Raw genomic sequence first — 27,571 nt, 5'->3', positions numbered from 1 at the left:
GCCTTGTCCCCAAGCCCCCTTCCCCTGAGGGACCAGCCTTGTACCCGCCCCCGCCGTCCCCTCAGGGCAGAGCCCGCTCCCCTCACGCTCCCGCCTCAGCCCCGCCCCGTCCTTCCCGCCTCCCTCCCTCCCTCCCTCCCGCCCGGGACGCCGCAGAGGACGCGGCGGCGGCGCGAGAAGATGGCGGCGGCCTTGGCACGGCGCGGCGCGGCCGCGCTGCAGCGGAGCAGGTACGGGCACGGCACGGCACAGAGGGGCCGGGGATGAAGCTGAAGCAGCTGCTGACAGCCGGGACGCTGGAGGCGTGAACGGGAGGGGGCTGCCCGTTCGCTGCCGTTGCGAGGGGGCTCCGGGCTGCCGAGGAGGAGGAGGCAGAGGCAGGCTTGGCAGGAGCAGAGCGGAGCTGCGCGCCCGTGCCTCCCGGTTTCGGAGCTCTCGGCTTGCAGGCTCCTTGGCCGGCCTTCCCCCCGACAGCCTCCGTTGCTCTGCCTCCATGCTCTGGCCTCCTGCTGGGCACCGAAACCGGCCCCGGGGAGAGAGCGGGGCCCGGCGGCTGCCCCTGCCCTGAGCCCGGGGTGCCCGGCCCCGAGCTGTCAGCACGTCTCGGGACACGCTGGTGTTGCAGGCTGGGGCTGGTTTTCATATTTTTACCCCCCGTTTTTTATTGCTCTGCAAGCTTTCTGGTGAATTTAAGTCCAGTGCTACCTGGATTAGCTTTGTGTAGTTTTGTGACTCCATTATTTGCAGCCCGCAGGCTCCTAGCTTGCTGTCAGGCAGCTGCTCCTTCTCTCCCAGGTGTTGGAATATGCTGGAGAGCAGGCCCTGTATTACAGCAAATTAGTGTAGCCTGGGTCAGGCGACTTGGTTATTCACGTTCAAGTTGCATCATGCTGCTGTGTAAAACATACAGGTTCTGCGGCAGCATGGGACGCCTCTGGGTTTGTAAGGAAATAATGTCCTGGGAGATGATGCAGCCGTGTGGCATGTTTGGCACCTGGTTACAGGAATCTGTATTTTGGGAAGGACTGTGCTGTTGTATTTGGGTTAAAGTAATGGTTTTAAGAAGCTGCAGCATAGGGTGAAATACTACTAACGTTGCGTTATGGGGAAAACTTAAAATTATAGATAGTTATCCTTGAGGAGTACACTAAAACATTGATAGCAAGTACCCTCTGCCATCCTTATGTGACTTCTGGACAACAAATATACTATTTATAACTCTTTTCATAACTAAAGAGAGAAAGTCTGTATGTGACTCAGTAGCCATCTGAAATTCATTCTTAAAAATCTGGGAGAATCATAATCACTTCCTGAAACTGAATCATCTTAATGATGCAGTAGCTTTTAAGCTAATGAAGTAATTTTGTACTCAGCATGTATCTGATCAAGAGCAGATGAAAGGTCTGAGTGCCAAATGAAGACATCCCAATTGTCACATTTACATCTCCAGAATGAGTGCCTGGCAGTCACTTACTTTTCCAGCTATACCAGTTGGTCTAATAATCTAAATTACTTCTCGGAATCCATGACTCTTCTGTGTTCTCCCCCTTTTCACCATTGTGGTGAGGAAGGAGATGCATGAACCCAATTTATGATTGTCTCTTAAAATAGTTGCTGTTCATTTGGAAGTTCCTAAATGACACCTGTGTAGCATACCAGTGGAGGTAGAGTGAGATCGTTTAGCATTTGGGATTATTCCAAAATTTCACCACTACTACAAAGGGAGTGTGGTTTGATCAGCGTGACTGAACTCACCTTTGTCCATTATAAGTATTACCTTTGGATGGTGTTAAATACTTGTCAGCCTTATTGTTGCAGAAGACAATGTTGATGCTTGTGCCGTGTACCTTCCCTGCAAGTAGAGAAATGTTTTAAACATTCTTGTTTTCTTCAGCAAAACACAAGTCACTTATTGAGCTTAAAGTAGTTGTTTGCATGCTGTTGGATAAAATTGGTTTTTATTAGACTGGAAGCATATCTAGAGAGCAGTAGCTCTCACCAATTTTAGTCTTTTTTTTTTTTAATAACAAATAGATTGTTGATCATGTAGGCTAGGACAGTACATAAAACAGAAGATGACATTAGACAATATTAGCTTGCTCTTTTAAAGACCCAAGTTGTAGTCACTAACAAATATATTAGAACTCCAAGCAGCCCAAGATATGGTACATGACATCATAACCAGTTGCCCAAAAAGCGCTATTGCTAAGATCAGCAAACACAGTACTCAGAAGAGCCATCACCATTATGATAGGATTAAGTTAAAAAAACACATATCAGTGTTCTGGTAGAAAAATGGAAATACAGGAATACGAAGCATCAAGTAGATGCAGCACTAAACAATGAGGTATCTGCAGAAACGGTTGGATTTCTCATGGAGGTGAGGATGTACTTCTGAAGGAGGGAATAGGGTTTGGTAGCAACTTTATAATACTTGAGAGCTTTTCCCTCTTTGTTGTTCAGCTTCTGAATACTCTGTTTACGTTTGCATTGTAAAACGTCTGTACTTGACCAACTGTTCCTTGTGTGTTATTTCACAGTTTGCTGACTAGCTGTAACTTCCTCATACATGAGAACCTGTGCATTAGAACTCGAGTCCTGTGGAAGCAGCCACCTTCTAGGACATTTTTCAGTGGTAAGTGCATCCTTCATCTAACCCAGTGTTAAAAATGGGGTTACTCAGAATTGGGCAAATTCTGCTCATGTAATAGTGAGTATGAAGTTCTTGAGGTTAAAACAGATGGAATGCAAGTCCAGAGTCAGAGAATTACTTGATTCACCAAATTTCCATGGACACATGCTTGCAAATGGTGCTTTATATCTTTTGGTAGTTTGTTTTACAGACAGTAAAGAAAGAATGTTTATCTATTCCATAGGATTCCTTTATGAGGTATTATTCATTATTTCTCAACTATTTTGGAATACTTGGGTAGCAAATGTTGTAACAATATAATAAATTTAAAAAAATACAGAAATCATTTGCTTTAACAAAGAGGAATATTTTTGACAAATATTCCTTAGCTATGGTTGAAAGCTTCTCCCTTCTTTAGAAGTGCCATCTGTTCCACATTGATTTTATAGATATGAAGAACCTTGCAGAGAAGCAAATTTAGGCAGCAGTTTAGATGTTGTCATAATCCAGAGCAGTACTTGGCTAAAACTGGAATTTGGAGGACTGTCAGCCCCCAAATTAGTAATACCAATGTTGGAGCTTAATAGCCATGGAGTTGTGTATTTTCCATTTGTGGTATATCCCCTCCCCTCCCCCCATTATCTTTGATCATTCTTATACTGCGTAATTCCTGTGTGTGTTTTTTATCAAGAAATTGCTTTGTCATTGTGACACCAGCTGCCCTAACGGTCTCTTTTAGTGTATCCCCTTTTTTAGTGTATTTGCTTTTTTTAAGCTTCTTTGATACTTTAGCACTCATCCTTTTCATTGCAACGATCACTTCTGAAGAAACCTGTCGAACAGGGCTAGCAGAAGAGAAGCAAAGATGTTAAAGAGAATGGCAGCTTCCCCCCCTCTTTTTTTTCCCTAAGGGAAATGTATATATTTATATTGGGATCTGTTTCTGTTGTCTTGGTAATGTTTTTTGCGAAGTTTGCTATTTAATTAACACGTGCAAGCATTGCAATAGTCAGGCAGCTCTGCATCCTGTGTTATGTGCCTCCTTGTGTGTAAATAAAATTTGAATTTCATAAAATTCATCTTGTATTATTTTCATACTGGCTCACTAATGAAACAACTTTTCCCTCTTAGGCATTTTTGTACAGCTCTTAACATAAAATAAACTAGAGCTTAATCATGTAACATTAGTGTCAATTTCTTTGCTTCATCATGCCAGCTGTATGGAAAATGAGTGACTTCATGCTTTCCTATAGTCACTAGTTTCAACACCTGGAGGGAAGTAGAATATTTTGTAACCCAAATATAATCAGCCCATGATCTGAGTGCTTAAAGCAATGCTGATAATGTGCTAGAGGAAGGAGGTCTTGAGGAAGAGCGTATATGATGGAACCTCATTACCTGCAGGTCTGAAACTTTTCTGAATGTTTAAAATTTTCCTAGTGAAGATGATCATAGCAAATTAAAACCAATTGACCACAGGTTTATTTTTCTTAATTACCTTCTGCAGATTACTTAGTTTTGTGAGGAGTCCACAGCTGAAAAATGTGTTTTTAAGACACAATACAGTTTAGTGGAGAGATTAATGTTAGTACAGTGTTTTTACATATATTAAAAAAAAAAAAAAAAAGCTTTAATAGTTGGACTGAGCCAGTATTTTCTGTACTTCACATACCTATGTTCTATCAATCACCCTCATTTAGAAACTTTTTAATGTCAATTTAATTGCTTACCGTGTCCTGCAACATTTCCATGAGCTCTGTTGTTTTAGAGTTTTTCTAGCAGGATTGCACAGCCGAGTGCCAAGCCGGGCACCGTGTCTATCTCTTGCAGGGCGGTGTCAGTAGGGGATGCGAAGGCATCTGCATGGGTGCTGGCTGAGGGATCTTTGCAACAGCATAGTCATGAAATGAGCTTGACAGCTAAAATGGCATCTGTTATCAACATGAAATGCAGAGAAATAATGTTAGACCATGAAATGACTGACTCTGAAGGGAGGCATCAAACTTAATCTGTAATGGTTAATAAGAAAGCAACAGCATGTACAAGGTGGGAATTTGCTGAAAGCTGTTCAGCTGTGTTACCCTCTTTGTGGTGTAATGCACCTTGAGATGTCTATGGAAATCAGGCTCCAGCAGTTTAATGGGCATGGAAGAAAGAAAATGCCTAAATATCCTTTAATATTTTTATCTGTACTTGTAATTTTAATAAATCAGGAAATTGAAGTAGGATTACATTAAATGCTTAAAGCCTGATTAAAATTAGGTGCTTATGCTTGGAATTACTGTAGCTGGACAAGGCTGTGAAGAGCAAATATTTATTTATTTATTTATTTATTTATTTTTTACCAACAATTTGTTTGTAAACTGTAGCCTGTGTGTTGTCATGGTAATGTAACAACTGCATATTACCTTCAGGTTTTGTTTCTTTGCCAGCTCGGGTATTGATCTTGTTTTCTATAGCCACTTCTTTGAGTCAACATGCCTGTCCAAACCCTTTGTCTGTTTTACCATTTGTGGATACTTCATTATTGAAAAATGTGCTTACACAGCTTAATGGAAATGGCAGCTTTTTTTTGGTCTAGAAATCCAAGTTAGATCTTGCAGGGGAAAAAAAAGAGCTGAAATGCATAATGCAAAATCGTTGCTCACATGAAAGAAAGGGTCTTTTAAAGTTAATTTCTTTAAAAAAAAAAAAATCAAAATTAACTTTCTAGCCAACCATTTTCTAATTCGTACATATTTCCAGATTCTGGAAATTTAAAACTAGGATGCCTAGGATGCCTCTGGATTTAAAACTAGGTGCCTTGCAGATGATGTCATTAGGAAAAGGTAACTCTTCTTTATTTCTACCCCTTATAATGGCCTCATTGAAGGAATTTAATCTTTTCCTAGAAGGAATTCTTAGTTGTAACAAAACAGTATTTATATAATTGAATCTGGTAGTGTAGACTAGAACATGCCTCTGACTATATGGTTTGCTTTATCATCCTGTGTTTTTTAATGTTTCTGAGGAAATGAGTCTTTATTCATTCCATAGAAGGAACCTTATACTTTATTTTTATTCTGGTTTGCTGAATATACTCAATGGTAAAAAGAAATCTAAAACAGGTTACCCTTATCTGAAAGGAGTTCAGACTTAGGGATGGTTTGAAGCATAGAAAGGTAAGTTAATGGTATGTTAAGTCCTAAACTTTTTCCTCCTGTCCTGAACTTGTTTCTGTTGGCTGATTTGCCAAGACCTGAACTTTCCTTGCATTCTCTTGCTGCTTGTCAGATAGCTGCTGAGATGCTAGTACTGTTAGAGAACATGATGTTCAGCTGAAACTTCTAAACAGCAACTGCCTGAATATGGTATTGTTGCCAGAGTCGGCAAGTAAATCTTTTTGTCTTGGAATTTGTAAACTTGTGTGAATTTCATTTATACGTGAAAGGTAGGGGATTTTACTTTATTGTGGGGGGGGGGGGGGGAAATAATAAAAATAATAAGTTTAACAATGACATGTTGAATGTCTTTGCCAATGCTGATTTGGATAGCGATCATGGAAGCACTTTTTGTTAATGCTGGAGATGGGAACAAACAGCTCTTCAAATCTTTCATCAGCAAAGTACATTGTTTACTGTGGCTTGTGAAACACCAAATGGTCTCTAGCAGAGGAAGAGAAATGTTCACATAGGTCTATCAGCAGAGGCTCCTGAAGTGGAAACAGCCTCTGGATACAAACCAGAAAAAGCTGCTTCTGCCAAGGGGTTTTTCTGTTTGCTAGCTGTGGTGAAATTGCTGAGCAGCTTTGCCTACTTAGAACCCAAGATGTGGTGGGACGGCAATTAAAGGCTTTAGGGCTAAAGAGCATCATTGGTCTTTGTACAGATATTTCTGTTGAAATGGTGATGCAGCTGTCTAGGCAGACCAAAGTTGAAAGGTTGTAGTCTTTGCAAACTTAAATGTCTATGAAGAAAGACTTTTGCCTAGGTGCTCTACCCAATCCATGTCCTTTATTGAGCGTTTTCTTCAGGACAGAATGTTTTCTAGAATCTAATTAACTGTAGTTGCGGCCTTGTTTTGTTTTTTCAAATATATGCTTTTTTTTTTTTTTAGTAAGAATAAAACTGTTTTCATATTATGATGTATTTTCAGACCTATAATTCAAACAATGTTTTAAATCACGTATGTAGAAAAGAAGTGAGCAAAAATATTTTGGTAAAACAAAACACGATTAAGAATTGGGCATGTTCTTGCAGCATCATAGATCCAAAACAGATGAATGCACCTGATCTGTGCTTTGTCTCTATGCATGCCTAGAAATAGAGCTGGTGTTACTGATTATTTTTTTTCAGTTGTTAATTTGTTCTTTCAGAGTCAAGCCCTAAGCCTGACTTTGATGGAACAAGATATAGGCCATTGTTTTTGCTTCCTGCTCATCCACATTAAGGATTGTTGTGGAAATGACACCAAGCAGTGTCTGAGAATGAATTCCTTTGGGCAGCTTTTTCACTGTCTGGCAGTGACTTGTGCTCATTGCTGGGAACCTTCAGACTAACATGGACAGGAGAATTTGCTTAGCCCATTATGCCTGGAGAACTGTGAGGATTTGGGAAGGGAAATGCTTTCCCCCTCCTGTGATGGCTGTTGCTTAGTGACTGTCGAGCCTACATGTCTCACACAACGGCGTAAGGCTTGGATTATGCAAGAGGAGCTTTGTAGTTCTCGGTAATAACCTCAGAATAGATGTAATACTAGATGTCACTTTTTCCATGTATTATAGCAGAATGTGCCTATTATCCTGTTTACCAAACCTACACTAAAGCAGATGGTCATTTCCTTCCCTCTTCCAGTTGGGGAGTTCCCAAATCGTGTGGCTATCTATAATGAAAGCTCTAATGACTGAGAAGCAAGAGGCTCTACAGTGCTGTGTTCCCTGGTCACTGAGTTTTCCATATGGTAACAACACAGAAAATCTCATAGCTGGGAAGTTTGATAGAAATCCTGAAGTGAAGTCATGAGAACTGAATCATAGCTCCTGGCGCTTTCAGGCAGCTCATTTGATACACTTTTTGGGAAGAATGTTGGAGAGATGCAGGGAGAGAGGGCAAGAAGTTAAAAACACTGACCAGTTCGTGCTAATCAGCTGAACTTCAGTAACTTGGTAAGCTGCAGTAACTGGAGCACTTAGGACTGTTTATAAATACCTTCTGTGTCATAGATTTCTGATGACATTTACATCATCTAAGCTGACGTCCCTTGCTGCACGTGTTAGTTTTGTTTGCTTTTTAAACAGTGTAATTGTTCTCTTTCCTTAAAATCTGCTTTTCTTTGTTACAGACAGGAAGAAGTTTCATACTGCTCCGGTAGGACAAGCCTTCCGCCTGCGCCCCTTCCATGTTCTGGTGGCTACAGGTGGGGGATATGCAGGGTACAGAAAATACGAGGATTACAAGGTGGAACAGCTAGAAAAGAAGGGCATAGAGCTGCCTGTGAAGCTTGCGAGCGAGTGGGAGGTAAGAGACTTGTGACAAGTGTTTCTTATGTTTGATGCAAAGCTCTTTCTCCCTTTCCAGCAAGGAAATGTGTGGTTTGTTCTCTGTAGCTGATGCATTTCATGGAATTAAAGTCTCTGTCTATTACATATATATCATTTCTGCTACAGTCGATATAATAATAAATTGGGAACTACTGCCATCTCCTCCATCCTTAAGTATGGCCAGTGCTTTTTTTTTTTTTTTTTTTTTTTTTTTTTAAAAAACACCTCAAATCAGAATTACAGGAGGTAGTTAATCAGGTGAATGTATTTTGGAAAGAAAAAAGGAGCTTGGTAAGTACTGAATCGTTCAGAATGGAAGTCAAGTAGTCTAATGTCCTGCTTAAAGTAGGGCTGATCCTGAATTCAAAGCAAGTTACTCGTGGCTTTGTCCACTTGGGTATTGAAAATTTCCAGGGACAGAGATTCCCTAGCCTCTCTGGGCAGCCTGTTCCAATGCTTAAGTATCCTCATAATGAAAAATACTTTCCTTTTATCCAGTTGGAACCTTCCAATAAGCTCTTGTCTCTCCATCTCCCTTAGTAAAGAGCTGGTTCCATCTTCTCAAACTTCTCTTAGATGCTGAAAGGCTGCTGCTAGGTCCCTCCTAAGCCTTCTCCAGGCTGAACAAGTCCATAGGCTGTCCTCACAAGCCATGCACTGCAACCCTCTGACCGTCCTGGTGGCCTTTACTGGACATGCTCAAGTCTATCAGCATCGTTCTCAATTCTAAAAAAAAACAAACTGGATCCAGTATTCAAAATGTGGTTTAACATGTACAAAGTAAAAGGGAATGACCTTCCTGTGGCTTCTGCTGCTATATGCTGTTGGCCTTTCTCACTGCCAAGGCATGCTGCAGACTGGTCTTCAACCTACTGCCCACCTGCGCTCCTGAGAGAGCATCAGGTGTGCGTCTGCAGCAACTCTGCAGGAGCTGTTGGCTCTGTTTAGTGCAGTGCATTGTCTTACTTTCTCACCTTGAATTGCAAGGTAGCGAATTAAGCACATTTTATAATTTACAGAATGAAACGCAGAAATCAAAATCGACAAGACTGAAACTACATATAATAGGATTCAAAAAACATTTAGTGCTGAGTATGTCCTAGTAGTTTTAGCTAAGGGTACAGCGTGTGCTGTATTTGTGGGGTTTTTAATCTTCTCACTGACTGCTCAATCTGTGCTACTTTTGGCACTTTGCTTACTTCCTATGTGCCTTCATGCCGTATTTACTTTACAAGAAAGCTGAGACCAAATTAATACTTAATTAAAAATTTAACTGTTTTCTTTGTGACTATGTAGCAAGACCTTTTTTTCATTAGTTAACACCTAGACCTTTAATGACACTTGCTGATCCTGAGAAATTTTTGCCTTTTTCTGGATTCCAAGAAGTTTCGAATTTCTTTTTGTGGAATTTCAGTGTTTATATCAGATTCGTACATCAAATAGCCACTGCAGCAGTGAAGAAAGAAATATTTCATAACTTGATGTAACTGCTATATCTCCATCAAACTATTAAGGAGATATTGTACAACACTATGTTAGGCAGAGTTTAAAGTACATCTGATATTCCAAACAGTGAGGTGAGTGTGTCAGTGCCATTTCTGAAGGCAAAGAGTTAAAAATTCTAGGACTGTAGGATTGTGTAGGAGATGCTTCAGTATGACCTTTAGCATCCCCTTTCTTTGCATTCCTAAGCACACTGCAAGTTTCTGAGTGCTTTTGGCCACGTGCCTTTAGGGGACAAGGCTGGAATTCTTGAATTCATTTTCACTAGTGACCCAAATCAGATATGATCCAGACAGGCCAGATGCTAACAGCTTAGGCTCATAGTTCCTGAGGAATTTGTCTGTAAATCTGTCTTCTGTATATTCTTGTCCTGTGTCTCAAACAGGTTTTATGTTTTGATTAAAGAAGAAATTGCTAAGTAGCCATGGAGTACTTATTTTAAAAGGCACTGTCAATTCAGTTGTGATACTTGAAAACAAATTCAATTTTATACCTAAAAGAAAGAATGATAATTAAAAAAAAAAAAATCCTTTATTAAATTTGCTTTCTCTCGTTATGCTGCTGTGCTGGCTTGTTATTACTGGTGGTTATTTGGTGAAGCTGCGAGTATTGCTTTTGATGAAGAGGCTCCAAAGAAATCACACAAAGCATTTCAAATCAATAAGGACTCCAAATGCAGCAGATACTAGTGGGAGACACTAACAAATTTTCCTGGTCATTCCTGATATGCTTAGGTTTTGCTGACTGCTTCTGTGGGAGGGAAAGGAAGCTTGACAGTTAAGAGGAAAAAGAAACTGTTCAGACATTGAAAGAAGTATTCTAAACAATGAAGAATTCAAGAAAAATAAGACCTACATTGTTCTTCTTTGGAAAGTGGAGGGGTTTTTTTTGCTGAGCTATCACTTTCCATTATTCTTTTTTTTCCATTATTGCATCCGCAGAAGCACACTTAAGAGTGGGGAGAAGAGAGGCGTTGTCTTGTTTTTAGAGCAGAGGTATGAGACTTTGCATAGGTAAAAAGACACCAAGTGTGATTGACAGGGCTTTGAAAGTGGTACAGAACAAGAAATTGCTGTAGGTGATCTTGCTGCTGTGAACATTCAGCTCCCCCGTCCCAACCTCGTGTTGATGGGAGAATACAGCACCTTCCACCTGACACGCTGCGTGGAAGGCAGATTTCCTTGCTTCTGAGCAAAAGACAGATGTGAAATAGGTAATCATCATTGTTACACAGGCAGGGAATGTCTTCCTGTTGCAGACGTACACAGCAGGTATCGCTACAGAAGTGTGAATAGTTTCTGATTGAATTAAAGAGTATATTCCTATATGGTTTTGTTTCTTCTAACTTAATAAAAGAGTACAAAAAATAAATTTGTTTTAAACCAAGCATCTCTTCAGTTTTTCCACAGGGAAAAATAGAACGGTTGTTTCTTTAGCACAGACCTTTTCTTCCCATAATTTTCTTAGAGACATTATGTTGCTAATAGCTTGAGCTGATTAACGCCTTAGTGTGTCTCTTACTGTGAATACCAGTGAGGATCAGCTTTCATTTAATTAGATGAGGTAAAGCAGAGGGCTTGGAGGGAGACAGGTATCCATTTATCAGATGGAAGCTTATTGCTTCAAATCCTTGCTCTCACAGAACATTTCCTGTCCGGGATCTCCATGCATATAGCATGCCATACATATGCTAATTAAGGTCTCTTGCATATTTTCCCTTAGGCAGGGGGCAGTGTTGCTATAGGGTGGCTGAATTATTCAGGGAAACCTTGGCCAAAGTGTGAGTTAGGATGAACAGAGTGACCAGAGCTTCTTTCTGGAAAGATGAATTTCCTGTAGCTGTCCCTTGCTTTCATAGTTTGTTCTGGTCTGATAAAGTGACGTAAAATACTGGGTTTGTGGAAGGGTCTCTCTTGTTGGAATGACAGCACAAGCAAAAACACTGTCAACCTTTTACAGTTCGGTTCCCTTAGTGGCATCCGGTAAGTCAGATGACAGATAACACACATTAAAAATGGCTTGATACAGTGAGGAAGTGCTTGAGTATAGATTTAAGATCTTGATTCTCAAAGGTAATAAGAACCCAATTTTTCCTATTGATGTTAGAAACTCCTGGTAGTTGTGTAATGGGATATAGGATATTTTGGCAGTACAATACAGAAAGCGCTTTTCTTGGCCCAGAGGAGACATTCAGTGTGAAGTTGAAAGGTGTGTATCCAGATTAGGAAAGAACTAATAATGAAAAAAGACTTTTTCTCTTTTGTATCCAACTTGTTCTGTTTTGGAAGAGTGAAAGGCAATGGGTGGTGAGTTGTTTTCTTATTCTTCATTCTTCCCATGTTCTGATGTTTTAAATTGTATTTGAGAAAACATGTGATTACCAAGTATTTGTTGTAGAGCTGCCAGATGGCCATGATGAAGATGGGTAGAAACGTGAAAGGGGGGCGATATTTCAACATCAGGAGGAGGGTGTGGTGGTGTGTGTGTGTGTTTTTTCTCTGCTCTCCGGAAAACTTAGCTGAGTAAAATTATGTTTTTCTATCCGACCGGTGGGATGGATTTTTGAATCCATGCCTGCCCTGTCTCACACGGCTTCCTGAGCATCCTGCTGGGATTACGGGACAAGTTCTGAGTGTTTCGGGAGCGCTCTGAGAGCAGTGCATCTCCTTGAAACCGCGTGTCGCCTTCAGGGGCGGCCCCAAGGAGGGAAGTGTTGGGGGGCCGGGTGCCGTGCCTTGCTCCCTGACACCGTGCCTTGTCCCGGGGCGGCCAGACGACGTCGTGGCCGCGTTCGGGGCCCCTCGGCTTTCTCTTCCTCTTCGTTTCTCCTGCCCTGGCTCCTCCTCCTCCTCCCGGGGCTGCGGGAAGGCGGCCGCTTCGGCGCGCCGCTGCCTGGGGGCGAGGCGGGGCCGTGCCGCTTCCTTAAGGCGGGGAGCGCCCAGCCCAGCCGAGCCGTGCTGAGCCGAGCCGGGAGGTAGGTGGGAGCCGGCCGGGAGAGCCGCCAGCCCGGGGCCGGCTTTGTTCGCGTGTCCGGAGCTGCCTCGGGAGGGCGGAGGGGCCGGGAGGAGGGCAGGCGGCTCGGGCCCGAGGTGCTGCTGCTGCCGGGCAGGGCTGCGAGGGGCACGGGGCAGCCGCTCGGCGGTACGGAAGTTTGGGGGGCGGCGTTGCCAAGTCTGGAGCCCTTCGTGTGTAAGCCCGGAGGCGAGGAGGGACAAAGGCGCCCGGCTCGAGCCGGCTGCGAGGGCAGAGGCTCGGCGGCAGGTGGGGCCGGGGCCGGGGTTGGGGCTGGGAGCGGCTCCGGGGGGCTTCGGGACGCGGGGTGCGAGATGTCCCCGCGGAAAGGGGCGGCAGGGGGCCCGGCTGTGGCAGGCTTTGTGCTGCTGTGGTTTTTCATCTCGCTACAAAAGTAAATACCGCTTTTTTCCTGTTTCAGAGAAGAGCGCTTTGAGGCTATTTAACAGATTTTTTTTTTTTTTTTGCACGGCTTTAAGTTCAGAATAACAACAACAAAAACCAAGCCTGCCTTATAGCTTAGTATATCGCTCTTTTCCCCTTCCATTTATAGGATGTAACTAGAACTGCAGTGTAAAAAAAAAAAGTAGGAACAATCAAAAGTTTTTTCTTAATAAATTAAGAAATACTGAAAAGCCATTGGAAAGACATTTTTTAAAGCAGAGAATTTCAGAAGCGAAAGATGGGCAAAGCAGAGCAGGGTGCATCCCGTTACCCAGCACCTCCACGGAGCGCAGCACCCTCGGCCAACTCATCCCCAGGCAAACTGGAAGAAGTGAGCGCACTACTCAAAAATCACGTGGCTGGGGCGAGCTCGAAGCCTGCTTCTGGGCTCCTCCGGCAGCAGGAAAGCAGGCGGCTGTGTCACAGGCACAGAGTTCAGCGGCTCCCGGCTGGGTGTGCAGCACCTTGCGCTCCTCTCGCTGGGCTGAGTCCAGAGGAGCGGCTGGGAGCTGTGTCTGAAACTAAGCAGAGAGCTGGGGAAGGAGTGGAACCGTTAACAAACCCTGCTGTGTCACTGCGTACCTCTCCCTTGACAGCAAGACCTTGCTTTTGCTGGCAGTTAGGCAGAATGCAGTGCTGGGAGTGGCTTTGCAGTGAACTTGCTGGGATGTCCACAGTGCATTTTTTTAAACGGCAGTTCTGTTACCAAATGTAGAAAGTGTGACCAGAGGGCTCGAGCCCTCCGACGGGTGCATTCCAAGCCTAATGATTCATGCTTAGGATTCAAAACTGAGACCGCAGGTTTGAAGTACAGTTGCATGTTAATGTTCCTTGCAACTGCCTTTGCTTGCTGTTTATAAAAACTTGAGGGTAAGGCTTGAGGCAGTAATGAGAAGACAAGTAATTAAACAGGGTCACTAGATTTGATGCTTATTTGAGCTGACAGAGCACAATGGTGTTGCATAGCTGGCAGATTAGCAGTTCACTATTAGATAATAATTCTCCAGGGATTTGTACCTCATGGTCACCGCTTCTTTTATTTACTTAAGATGCATTCTGGATGAGTTCAGGCAGGTGAGAGAGCGTGGCACAGGTGTCCAAGCTCCTAGAAACCAGCAATCCTAAGATTCTTTTCCAAGCTAGTAACACAGGTTTTGTGGCATTGCCTGGATCCCATGAAGTCCAGCCGTTTTGAAGCTACTGTGTGAGCCCCTCTACCAGTTCTTGTTCCTTTCCCCGTGAAAAGCAGGTAAACTCAGGGTGTGTTTTTCATTTCAGCCTCCTCACACTGGAGGAATTGTAAATTGCTGCTGAGACAGCTGCAGTAAGAATGGCAACTTGCCATGTAAGTCAGCACTTAAGCAGGACTCTCAGATTTGCATCTCGGTGCATGTAATGAGGTCAGTAGAACAGAACGTAAGAGAAACATAGGTTGTCATACTCCTCTGAACTGAGTTTTTTGAATAAGTGGATGAAAAACCTTATAATGCCAATATTTGCCCCATCCTGGAGAGGAATCTCTTTTGAACCACACTGTGCTTGTTTTGATTTGAACTGAAGGGTGGTAGTCCCCATTGCACTGGGCAGGAGAACACTTCAGTGTCCGTTCATTTTTAGGGAGCAGATGAGATGTAGAACTTGTTCCACGCTTTCACAGAATCAGGCTTGCTCAATCTAGAATATAATTCCTTGAAAGCATTTGGGAGGATGAAACTGAACTTCTACTGAAAGAGCTCATGGATTTACCTCCCTAGTCCTTGAGAGAAACCTATACAATGTAGGTAAGGTGGTTTTTGTGCTGTTGGCCTTCTGCAAAGCCATGCACAGCTAAAAGAGGCAGTTACGGTGGAGGTGGAAGGGGGAGCAGGGCACAGCCAGGACGCATGAGCTGCTTAGACAAGGGGCTGTCTGCCTGCTCCTGCCTGGCCTCACCAGTGCCAAACAAAATATCTCGCTTCACGGTTTTGTGAAGATTCATGCTCCGCATGAAAATGATTTTAGTCAGATCTTATGAAATGCCTTTTGAAAAAGCATTGTTGATTTTTCCTCTTCTTCTATTAATATTTTTTTATTGGTGGTTATTCCCAACATTCCTGTGCTCCTTGTTGCCTTTCTTTGAATTTTGATGGGGGATTTTGGGTAACTGCTCGCATCATTTTACTGTACGTATGGCTTTTTTTTGAGTGTAGGTGTTTTTCTGGTGCCAGCCAGAGAAAGATTGAATAGTATTTTCAAAATGAAAACAAAAAAGCTGATGCAGGGCTTGGGGAGGAAGGAGTATGTTTTTGAGTACATTCAACTGATCTTAAATTTGCCATCTTCCAATTAACTGTTTTTGTTGTTGTTGTTGTTTATAAATGCAGTTGTTAAAATTCAGCTTGAACAACAGAATAAACACAGGCTTTGGAACTTCCTGTGATTTAGGATATGATGTAACTGTTTTCTTTTTGAAAACAAATACTTTCATACAGGCATTCCAGAGGTGTTTCTTGGGAATATCTGTAATATTTAGAGTTGAAGGCCAGTCATAATACGTGATTTGTGTTGGAATATTTTCCTTTCAAGGCCTGGGTGGGAAGCCTTTAGCTAGTTATTTCTAGATTTTCATGCTGTCCCTCCCATTTCTCCTGCCTTATCCCTAATAAAATATATCCCTTTCCCTTACATCAGAGCACCAGTGTTCTTTTTGATCTACTCTCTAAGGCATAGAGCTTTCACTGTGTTTAGAGAACTTTGGAAAGAAGGATATAACAATATATATATGTTTCTTTTTTTAACCCAGTCTTTAACAGGAAGAAAAAAAAAAGAGAGAGAAATTGATAGCCACTACAAAGTTAGCCTCTAAACTATTCTAGGTATTTGGTTTAATCTTGAGGTGAGATGTAGCTAGCTCACTTCCCCTTTCTAAACCAGGGGTCCTGTTTCAATCTGCTTTACCAGTCCAAATCCAGACAAGAGGAGGTGCAGATAGGTTTGAGATGCAGTCTGCAGGGTCAAAGAGGGAAATTTTTCTGCTTGTTCAGATTGCTGAGGTAGAAATACTGTAGCCCTTTGTCTTTATCAAACAAAACAAACGACGACAGCAACAAAATAACTTCCTTTCCACATGTTTTGCATTTTAGTTCTACCGGACGTAAAAACTGTGATGGTAAGACAGGCACATAAAAAACATGTTAACATTTCTTTCATAACTCATTCACAAGCTGGCCCTAGAGCTGGCTTATTTGATTCACTAAGTATCTGTCTGTTAGTAGAAGAATGTCCTTTACCTGTTCCCTAAGTGAGTCTTTTGAGATGGAAAGAGGTTCCAGGAGATGGATGTTGGTGTCTGGCACGAGTTCGTGAAATGGGAAGATGTTCCTTTCCTCTCTGTTTGCTTCCCAAGCTGGACATTAAGAGCAGGAAAGGATTTTTGGTGCCCAGTAGTCTGGAACTGCCTAAGCTGCAGCTGCTGCACTGCAGAATTGAAGCTGGGAATTATCTCCTCCTCTTCTCCGCCCCACTCCTCCTCCCAGCCTCAGATTCAGACTGGCTCTGGGGTTAGCTGTGTGAGGCCGGCTGGCTGCTCGTCTGACTGGTGCATCGGTGCTCAGCAGCCTGAGACTGCAGGGAGTTCTTCAGAGAACTGAGTTTCGATGGCGACCAGGACTAGGGAGAAACAAGGACTGCTTATATGGAGAGCTTGTTTTTGTCTTGTGCAGAGTCGTCTTTGTAGCAGGATGTTGAAATATGACACAATGCCTGTTTGTTTGCAATAGCTGCAAGCCTCGTAGCAGAGATTCAAGTGGGAAACAGAGGGAGACCAGCGGGGGAATTAGAAACTGTGACGTCGTGTCCTCCCTCCTGTGCCGGAGCAAGCAAAGAAAGGAGAGGTAGAGGAAAAAAGACTGAGCCTTGCAACCAACCATCACCTTGGCGATGTGTCAGTCAAACACCCTGCAGGGACCAGATCTGCATACAGGGAAATGGTGAGATGCTATAAAGCTTTATCTAACCCTCCGCCCTCGTGCTACAACCTCCACAAAGTTAAAATTCATGTCCGGAGGCTGCGTTCAGGGAACGGCGGCAGCAGCAGCTGTGCCGGGGACCAGCACTCACAACTGGACAGTCCAGGCCCGGCTGGCTCTGCCGGGGGTACACCAAATAGGAGAACTCGTTTCAGGTACTGTTCGGTGTTTTCTGCTTTGCGAGAATGGTGACTGAACGGAGAAACAAGGGGAGGGAGGACGGGAAGGTTTCTGGGCAGAAGGAGCGACAGCCATCTGCAAAGCTTTTGTTTGGCCTAATTACTATAAAGCTCCTTATGCATTGCATTGGCAGAGAAGGGCATGCTGTTATATGACAAGGGGAACGAGGAGAGGTTTTTTCTTTTCCTTTACCCTGTTCTCCATCAGTAGGAGAACAGAAAAAATAGCGAAGGGACTGCTCTGAAACCAGGCCAGGGCAGTGCGAAGCCTGAGGGCTCTGGAGCGAGCTGCCAGGATGCAGCTCTGCCGGGATTGGTCCAGGAGCGACTGCAGTGAAGGGGGGGAGAGCAGCGGCAGGGGGAGCGGCACCTCGGCGTGGTGCTGCCAACACGGGTCTGGCCCTGCCAGCCCTCGAGCAGACCGCGGGCTCACGGGTGGCGAGGACGGGAGGAAGAACATGAAGTGCCCCTTCCTATTCCCATGTTGAGTCAGCCCCACCTCCTGCTGAGAAAGCCGGCTTTACCTCTGCTGAGACAGCACTTCATCTCCTTAGGTGTTCATTGTTTTTGGTTTTTTTCCTTCTTGCATTGCGATGCGTAGGTAATTCTTTGTTTTTTACATATTAATTTTTTGGGGAGAAAAAAGTTGTGTTTGCTGCAGGGAGAATCCCTGAGCCAAAAGCACTATCTTGTATCCCAAAGTGGTGACAGTTGTACCTGGCTGTGTGGTTTTTTAATTCTGATTCAACTTTTGAAAAGAATGTGTTGGCAAGAAAATTTCCCTTTTAGTTTCTCAGAAGACTTGAATATTTTGCCCTCAGGTAGGCAGTGGGGTCCTGGAGAGCCTCTCATGCAGATCTCCTACAAGGATCTGAACTGAGACACATGATTACCTCTGCTAATAAGAGGAACAGGTTTTTTTTTTCCCCTTGGAGAGTTACAAGTTCAAATACTGCCTACAGCCATTTGTACAAAATGAGTTTGCTTTCAGTCAGGACATCCACATAAACAACTGCACTGATGTTTTTTTGTAATGAGGCAAAGGAATGATTGGGCTACAGAGACTAGATAATCTTGCAGCACTAGCAATATCAGCTTTGTTCCACATGTTCTGTGTTCAGCGCCAAGGGTACCCAGTAAAAGATTTAAGACCTGGAAAGATGTCTTTTGGAATCAGTTACTTAAGCATTGTATTAATTAACACAGGAGTGCCACTCCTGTTGTTTCCCAAGTGCTTGTTTCTTGAAGTCAGTTAATGGCCAACAGGTCCGTGTAAATTTGACTCCAGTATTTTTTGTGTTACAAAATACAACCTAAGATACAGTCCAGTCAAGATGTCTTCAACACAACAAACCCTCCGAGGGAAGTCGATTGCTTAGATTTCAAGGACTTCTTTAATCAGAGTATCTGCTCGTTCCTTAATGTTGCTCATCCATAAAGTTCTGGGATTTAATGTCCCAGCATCACAAGAGTCCTGGCTTTCAGGGTACTGTTTGCTGTCCGCTTCGACTATCTAAGATCCAGAACAGTCAGAAGCAACATTTTCTGCGGATGTAATCTGACATTTTAGAAGAAAAACCTTTGCTCTCTGTTATTTGCATTGTAAACTATCGTGTTGTGTTGTTAGTTGGATGAAGGATATTGTTGGTTGGGTTTGTTTTTGAGGTAAGCCGGTTTTCTATTTTGGGAAGGGGAAGAACTTGCCAAAATAAAGGAGTAAGGACTTGCAGAATTGATCTTCACTTAAGGATGAGCAGGATTAAATCATCCCCAGCTATCAGAAGCTGGCAGTTCTGAGGCTGAGATGGCTGACCCTCTTATGTTGTGTATGTAATCTTTCAGGTTGCAATTTCCCCAGCTGGCCCTGAGGCGAAGGTTGGGCCAGCTAAGCTGTATGTCTAGGCCTGCTCTGAAACTCCGTTCTTGGCCTCTGACTATTCTCTATTACCTTCTGCCTTTCGGTGCTCTTAAGCCCTTGACCAGAGTGGGATGGAGGCCTGTGAGCAGGGTAAGTGTGAGCAGATCTCTTCTGCTTCATGTATGTTAGCTGTATGATACTGAAAGGCACTGGCAGCAGCTGGGTGGAAAGATATTTAATATAGAACAGGCTGATGATCACTAGCATGAAAGCAGAGAGGTGCAATTCACGTTTCCCTTTATTTTTTACTGTTTATAATTTTTATGTCTAATTGCTTCACGGATAAGTAATTTTTTGGTAGTGGAGAATTTTTATTCTCTAATGGCCAAGGTTTACCCTGAAAAAATTACAGAAATATTTTAGTTTATTCAGTCACCTCAAACTGTCAGGGCTAAGATAAGACAGACCAAACCGCTTGTCCAGTTCCCTTTCCTGGCCACACTGAAATGGTCTCTTGCCTCTTTTGTAAAGAGAGGGTTTGTTCCTCAAGTTCTTCAAGCATTCAGTCCAGCCTGTCCAAATGATAGATTAATACAAATCTCCGCTCTGACACTATTGCGTAGTGTGTAGGAAATCGTGTGAGTGGATATTCTCTTTAACTATCATATGATTGCAGAATGCAACAACCACATTAACGTTTTGATTGAAAACTGTAACAGAATCGCAGTTCTCAAGATTATTTCCTTTAAGTAGCTGTTCTGTTTGATCCCGCCAACTTGAAAACCAGATGCTTTTCAAGAGGAGGGCTACTAGCAAATATTGACAGTTTTTGTGACATTACAATTGTACCTGTATATTCTCAGTGTTTTTGTGGAAAACTGTGCAAAACTGATTTTAGAAATTAACACTGTATGTGGCACGTCAAATAAAATGGCAAAGCATTTTTTCTTCAGTACTTCCGATTATAACCAAAGGCACTGTTGATTTAGAAGTTTTTATCTGAATTAAGATTAGGTTGATCATTTCTTCCTGAAATATCACTGTATGTTAATGCAGGATGGTGATTTCTGAGTAAAATCTTAATTCACTGTGTTTGATAGGATGGACGAGCTTTCAGGCAGCATGCGCTTGTTTGTGTTTATAGCTATATTCTGCAAGACCTAACAATGAAGGATATGATTAACACTGAAAATAAATGATGAGCCTTGCTAAGGAAAAAAGAGAAACATATATAAAGAGCTTGGAAGTTAAATGTAGCTGAATTGTACTAGATTCAGCAGATTACTACTTATTCAGAACTGATCGCCGAAGGTTCAGTTCCACTGCTGCCTCCCACATGATCATGCAAGCTTTTGGGCTGATGCTAAGTACCACAGACCTCAGAAATGCTACCTGCTGGAATTACCAACAGGAAAAAGCTGTCCTCTGTCCAATTACATCAGTATTATATATAACTCTTACCAACATTGTTTCATTTGTTTATTCTCGTTACTAAAACATATGCTTTGATTTAAGTCCAAAGGGAAGAATATTTTTGCTGGAATAAACTTTATTCTTGCAATTAGCAACTCCCATTGTTGCAAAAGAATGAGTAAGGCTGGCAAAAGTTTATATCAGGTTAGGAGCATACACATGGGTTGGGTATTTTTCTTCAATTATACAAGTATCATTAGAGATACTGGGTTGCAGAAAATACCTTCATTAGTAGATATATCTGAGAATTGTGTTATCAAATACTGAAAAATTATTTTTCTCTCAGTTTTCATTTTGTGGTTCACAGAGGAATATTGGTAATGTTATGCTCTTCTGATAAGTATTCTACTAGCACATGTATTTTTCTGTAAGCCTCACATTGGGCAGTCTCCAGTAATTTGAATCACAAGCTTCTGCCTGCTAGGGAATAAAATTTCTGGCTTCAACATAAGGTTATAGTAAATTTTATCCTATCCCTTATTTGCTCTCATCACAGTGCAGGGAGTGAGGATGTAAGTGCGATGTTGATTTTTTGCTGACTTAAAAGCTACTTCACGTGTGCTAAGGAAGTGTTTAGCAGAACAGCTTGATCCTTTTTGTTTTATGTGAAGAAGTGAGAGAAAACCATCAATGGGAAGAACTGAAGGACATCCTGTTAATTCTTTCTTCAGGTTGCTCTGTACAAATCGGTACCAACTCGACTGCTCTCACGAGCATGGGGTCGCCTGAACCAGGTGGAGCTGCCTACATGGCTTCGGAAGCCTGTTTACAGCCTGTACATTTGGACATTCGGAGTGAACATGAAGGAGGCAGCTGTTGAAGATCTGCATCACTATAGAAACCTCAGTGAATTCTTTCGCAGGAAGCTGAAACCACAAGCACGGCCAGTCTGCTGTTTGCACAGTGTGGTGAGTGAAGGGAAATGAAGGCTTAACACTACGCTACCAGCTTCCCTGCTTCCACCAGAGAAACATGTCTGCCTGCTCTGATGGATGGAAGGATGAGGAATGCATGAATTCCTAATGCATTTCATTTTTTTTTTCTTCTTTTCTGTAGATCAGTCCCTCTGATGGAAAGATCCTTAACTTTGGACAAGTAAAGAACTGTGAAGTGGAGCAAGTAAAAGGGGTTACTTATTCACTGGAATCTTTCTTGGGACCTCGCATCAGCACAGAGGACTTGCATTTTAGGGAGGGTAAGTTTTGATCAGTTGCACCTGTTCTGCTCAGTCTATTACAGTGTTCTCAGAGATGAAGAAAAAATACTTTTTCCCCCCCCCCTCACATTTCCTGGAACAAAAGCAGTTCTCATTTTTGTTCTATTTGGGGATAAACATGTCACTGTTATAGTTCTGTTTGTGCATGGGTAGCATTATACTGTCTGTTTTGTTCTGATTCATCCAGTTAGACTGCTTAGTTACTTTGTATCTGGTTATATTAACAATTACAACTGATTCCAAGGTCTGCCGCTGTAACAATGCTACAGCTTTCCTGCTAACAGACTGAAATGTGCCTGAGCACCTGGTTAGCAAAGATCGTACAAGCTGTTCTGTAACACGTTTTGTGCACGAGCACTATACTCCATTGACTTGTGTTGTCACCACTTCTGCTGCGTCTTGAGCAAGGCTCAAGGCTTTGAGCTTTGATGAGAGAAACATATTTTGCTAAACTGGAGGGGGGAATAGAAAGACCAGGTTCTGCAAACAGTTATTTTCAACATGAGCACAAATGCAACTATTTTGTTTAATAAACCTATGACCTTTTCACAAATTCTGTTCTCAAAAGGGTAGCTTTAAGAAAAATTTGGTGTTAAGTGGATTTCAGTTTCTGCTGCTCTATTTAGGGAAAAGTAAACTCCAAACCAAATGAATATCCAAAATGATTGAAAGAGTACAGGCTTCCTTTGTTTTAAAGAGAAAAGAATACTTTGAAATAATGGATTCCTGGGCTTAAGGGTATCTTTTTCTAGTCTTACTGAACTATGTAGACTGCTTTTAGTCGTGTTATTAGCACAGTTTCTAATGTAGAGTGCTCAGCTATGGTAAATAATGGCCATAGAGTATCTTTAACCCCATTTTTTCCATGGTTTCTTTGCAGCCTCACCTGGTAACTCCTTTCAGCAACAGCTAGTCACAAAGGAGGGGAATGAGCTCTATCACTGTGTAATCTACCTTGCACCAGGGGACTACCACTGCTTCCACTCGCCCACTGACTGGAAGGTGTCACACCGACGTCATTTTCCAGGTTGGTTTCTGTTCCTAGAAAATAAAGGGATGGAAGTAATGCTGTAGGCCACTGCTGAATGAGACCTGCTAGCAGAACACTTGTACCTAATGGATAATGGGAGCATAGTGATTTGTCATATGTGTTTATGAATAGGTAATATAGTTTAACAGAACAAATCATATGTGAATGGTGAAAGAAGTAATATTCTATTCAGGCTGTCCTACTTCCTTCAAATAATTGTCGATGGAGGCTGACCTGACTTGTTCCCAGAAAAAAGAAAAAAAAAGTTCAGTTTGCATCTGAAATATAGTTCTGCAAGTTAGAGTAAACAGTAGCCTTAAATATGACCTCTATTCCTGAGCTTTGAAAATCTTTCTGTAATAACTTTTATTTTTCAACTGATTGATGTTAATAGTATTTCCTGGTCAGTTCTAGGTAGCTAAAAGGCTTTCTTCTGCAGTTTTAGTAACTACTTTTGTGCAGTTACCAAAGAGAACTGGAAGGGCCTGCTCTCAGGCACTGGATAGTTAACCAGTGAAAACACATTCCTAAGCTGTAAGAAGTCATTTGGCTTCATTTTAGTAGCCTGTAACCTTTAATGTGACATGTTAGATGTATCTTAAGTGGTTACTTGAAGGCTTCTTTCAGTTCTGCCTGTTAGGGCTGAGACTACGGACTAGTTCTTAAGGTCCTGACTCTGATCTCTCTTTATCAGATGACAATTAGCAGTAGTCATCATTTGTGAATAGATGAAACTGAGATGAAGTTGGCTAGATCTTTGGTAGAGGAATAACATCAGATACTGAGTCCCTTCACCTCCTTTTGGTAACAGAGAAGTAGGTATGCCTGATGCGGGAATAAGCCTCAACAATGGCAGGTATTTTGAAAGGGACTCTTAAGTGCAGCTTTTGCTCCTTACTTTAAAGGCAGGCCTTCACTGTTTGGAAACAGTCAAAGTGAAAGCTGTAGAAGGGAATAAGTGAAAGCCAGGGAGCAGAGGGAACAGGTCAGCCTGAAAAGAACAGTTTCTGGTTATGAAAATTTAACCCCTTTTTTCTCTAATAGGGAAAACTGTCAGTAGTGCTCCAGATTGTATTCGAGCCCTGTAGCAAAGGATAAGAATGGTCTTTGGTTTCCTAGTGACTTTGCTAGGAGAAATATAAAATCATATGAGCCATTCCTGAGCAATGTTGATCTTTCTGCAACCCTTTTATTTTCACTATAGCCTTGTTTTTTAATTGCTGTACCTGAATTTCTCTCTTCCCACAAATACGTGACAGAATTGCTTACTGGATCATCTACAGTTATACTGAAAATACCATTCAGATAACATTACAATACTGCTACAAGACAGACAATTGAGTTTGAATGTTTTCTTGCTATTGTAGGCTCTCTGATGTCTGTGAATCCTGGAGTTGCTCGCTGGATCAAGGAACTGTTCTGCCACAACGAACGGGTTGTCCTTACGGGTGACTGGAAACATGGCTTCTTCTCTTTAACGGCTGTAGGGGCAACAAATGTGGGCTCTATCCGCATCTACTTTGACCAGGTGAGTAAAACAATAGTAGACAGCTTTCTGGTTTTGATGTTTGAGGTTTGTGAAGCAGAATGGAAAAATAATAATCTTGTGAGCCTGAAATTAAGATGTTTCACAGCCGTTGATGTTCCATGCTGATGATATGTTTTAAGATTGATTCTCAGGGAATCGTGCAGTATCAACTTTTTTTTTTTAAATATTACTATTGCACTTTTTGAATGGTAAGGTCCTGCACTGAAAATGCCTGGATAACCAGAATCTGCAGTTGTGCTGATGAATATAGAGTACTGAAATCCTCAACTAACAGTTTCTTCCTTGTCTGTACAGGATCTGCATACCAACAGTCCCTTTTATTCAAAAGGTTCCTACAATGACTTCAGCTTCGTATCCAACAACAACAAGGAGGGAATACCCATGAGGAAAGGAGAACATTTAGGGGAATTTAATCTAGGTTCTACTATTGTACTCATCTTTGAGGCACCTAAGGACTTCAAATTCCACCTCAAAGCTGGACAGAAAATCCGCTTTGGAGAAGCCCTCGGCTCTCTATAGAAACTCTCGCAGCAAGAAGGTTTTATATACAAAGGGACTTTTATCACATCACAGAGTTTCACTTAACAAGTGTATATCACTCAGCAGGACCTGGGTGAGGAAAATGGAAGATGTCATTGCTATGTTCAACTTTGAGAGTATTTGGCCTATATTTACCTATCGCTGCTGAATGCAGAAAGAGAATTGAATGAACATGTATGTATCAGGTACAGCTGCCTTTAAAGATCTTGACTATGGAGGTTTCTGTCCTACCCTGTGCCTGTAGTCTGATGTTCTCCCCCTCAATGTGCCACAGGATATCTATGTTCACAGAGCTTAAAACTCCCTTTTTAGCCTTCCTAGACCATGCAGGTGCAATGGGGAAGGGTAGAAGTAGAGATTAGGTTTATTTAAAGGGACATTAAGAAGGTGAGTCAGACCTTAGATCTGCTGTATTTCTTTTTCAGACCTTGAGTAACAAATATATTCTCATCTTTATTCTAAAACACTTCTCTGAAGTCCTTGTATAAAACACATGGAGAGCCATTAACTAGTCCAGCTAAATGGACTATTATGGCTTCACAGTCCAAACTAAGCAAAATGCACAGACTGCATCAGAAAAGTAAGTTATAAATCCAATTTATTTCCTAACATTAAACAACTTTAATTCTTTTACTTAACAACATCCCTTGAAAAATGGACTTTGCACTGCATTTTAAACCTGGAACCACTGTGTCTACATTCCATACAATGAAACTGGTGATAGTGGATTTTTTTTAATATTAGCAGACAGGTCCATATGTCCTGTTCCTAATCCATGCTTTTATTTTGCTATTCCAGGCCTTAAAGATCGTTTTTATTTAAGAGAGAGTTCACCTCTTGAATTAAGGGTTGGAAGACACAGAGGATGTTTCTCATGTGATGCTGTGTATCTTCAGTGTTGCTTTGTCATTAAATTATTGAAGAATAGTTCCTCTATTTATAGGACAGTTTCAGATACTTCAGGACCAATTTTAACGCATGGAGTGCAATACCATACATACTGACAGTACATTAAAAAGAGCAGCTCTTGGAAGCAATCTCAGGTTGCCTCCCAGGTGCCAACTTGGCCATCCTATAATGCACTGGCACCTATTTTGTCTTATCTAAAATATAAAAAGCCACACCTGCTCTGACTTCTGCCCTCAGACTAATTTTGCTAGGACTGTGCAGGGGCCTGAAAGCTTTATGCTGGAGCTTCATCCTACAGCAGAACTTCAGAGACTCATGGTAACTTAACATCAAGAAGAGTTAACAAAACACCTTGGATCTCTTGAGCATGGCACCAAAAGCCCTGACCTTGGTGCCAAAGTAAAGAAGAAGAACTCTGTTTTAAAGCAATGTATCAATTATTTTTAGAAAATAAACTGTTTCAAGTCCAGCCGCTCAAACATTTTGAGTTGACATTGCTGTCCAGTGCTTGTGGGAGTGGACATGCTTATAAAACTTGCCTTTTTGATCTCTGAAAGATTTCTCATACTACTTTCTTGCTTGAGCCTTGGGTGTTTTTTCTTCTACTTCAAGGAGATAGTAGGCTTTGATCAGCTGTGACTTCTTTAAGAAAAAACTTACCTTCTTTGTATGCACTGCAGAAAATAGAATATAATTTTATTGTACAAATGTCCAGTTTGCCAAGTCCTGTATGCTTAGCTTGTCATCAGGAATGAAAGGATGATGAACTGTATGTAGCAACGTAGTCCAGCCATGACTCTAAGATGATGGTGGCTGTTCAGGTGACAAGCAGGAGAAAATTCATTTGGCTCTGAGAGTCAATGTTTCCTCACTTAACATGGGGAGGAGTTTGAAAGCTTGAAGTGGCTGTTTGCCACCTATCTTATTAAAATTCTTGGCAGTAGCAAGTTTACTCCTGCAGCAGTATATTAACAGATATAGGTTTCTAGGATCGTGCACTTTTAAACCACCGAGAGTAAGAAATACTAAGGCAAACATCAGCCACAGAGGATTCAACTGTGACTAGCCTCAACTTCAAAGACATGTTTATAGCAGACAACAACTTAGTTCCAGTGGATGAGAGAAGAGATAATCTCTTCTCCCTTCTCCACTGGGGCCTATGGCATCCAGATGTAGCCAAAGCAACTTTAAGCTTTAATTTCTTGCTACTCAGCATCATCTGCAGGATCTGAAGGTTACTGTTACTCAGTAATGGAGGATGTATTAAAGCAAACATCTGGTAACCTAAGTCTAAGAAGTGGGAGAGGATTCAGCAATGCAAGTAGCTGGTTTTGTGAAGGTCTTAATACTGTGCAGAGCTAGCTGATTAACAAACATTACTTGTGCAGTGGTCAGCAATTGCTCTGGAGCTGGAAGCAAAGTTCATAGAGGGTACTGATAATGCTGTGAATTTCTCCTGCATGGAGAATCCATTGAATTCTTCAACTGTATCAGTAGCACGGTATTTTTGTATGTCAAAGTGTATGACTTAATGACATTAACTCATTTAATTGCAAACATTTTGAAATAAAGAGTCTTATCTGTGTTGCTTATCTTTCTGAAATGTCAGGGTAACCTAAACTAGGTATTGTGAGTGCAGCATGAGGTATGTTTAGCTTCTGATTTGTTTGTTTTGTTTGTTTTTTTTTTTTAAACCAGCTA

General features: G+C 42.0%; 2 protein-coding genes across 6 annotated transcripts in view; one reads left to right on the top strand and one right to left on the bottom strand.

Moving 5' to 3' along the window:
• Positions 1-177: 177 nt before the first annotated feature.
• PISD (phosphatidylserine decarboxylase) lies at positions 178-27,462 on the top strand. Of its 5 annotated transcripts, none has more exons than XM_032198839.1 (8): positions 178-230; positions 2,541-2,635; positions 7,952-8,127; positions 21,298-21,534; positions 21,683-21,821; positions 22,723-22,869; positions 24,240-24,400; positions 24,716-27,462. In XM_032198839.1, exons 1-8 carry the CDS (start codon positions 181-183, stop codon positions 24,938-24,940), a joined length of 1,230 nt encoding a protein of 409 aa, XP_032054730.1. In that variant the 5' UTR covers positions 178-180; the 3' UTR covers positions 24,941-27,462. The 5 variants fall into 5 exon arrangements, with proteins under 5 accessions (XP_032054730.1, XP_032054728.1, XP_032054727.1 ...); XM_032198837.1 differs by lacking the exons at positions 178-230; positions 2,541-2,635 and adding exons at positions 16,868-17,271; positions 19,138-19,303 and having other exon boundaries at positions 8,075-8,127; XM_032198836.1 differs by lacking the exons at positions 178-230; positions 2,541-2,635; positions 7,952-8,127 and adding exons at positions 12,588-12,627; positions 16,868-17,271; positions 19,138-19,303.
• Positions 22,775-27,571, bottom strand: part of SFI1 (SFI1 centrin binding protein) — a 32,862-nt gene continuing 28,065 nt past the window's right edge. Inside the window, exon 32 of the mRNA XM_032198834.1 lies at positions 22,775-22,883. The gene's annotated coding sequence lies outside the window, so the exon portion shown is untranslated. The remainder of the gene's footprint in view (positions 22,884-27,571) is intronic.

Source organism: Aythya fuligula, chromosome 17, assembly GCF_009819795.1.
Source record: "Aythya fuligula isolate bAytFul2 chromosome 17, bAytFul2.pri, whole genome shotgun sequence".
Lineage (NCBI taxonomy): Eukaryota > Metazoa > Chordata > Aves > Anseriformes > Anatidae > Aythya > Aythya fuligula.
The sequence above is the reverse complement of the archived record's forward strand: the minus strand, read 5'-3'. Positions and strand labels throughout refer to the sequence as shown.

Coding starts and splice junctions, on each gene's coding strand:
- PISD (XM_032198837.1), top strand. CDS start 17,075: ATGGTGAGATGCTATAAAGCTTTATCTAACCCTCCGCCCTCGTGCTAC. Junction 17,272..19,137: donor AATAGGAGAACTCGTTTCAG/GTACTGTTCGGT, acceptor GTAATCTTTCAG/GTTGCAATTTCCCCAGCTGG. Junction 21,822..22,722: donor GGACTTGCATTTTAGGGAGG/GTAAGTTTTGAT, acceptor GTTTCTTTGCAG/CCTCACCTGGTAACTCCTTT.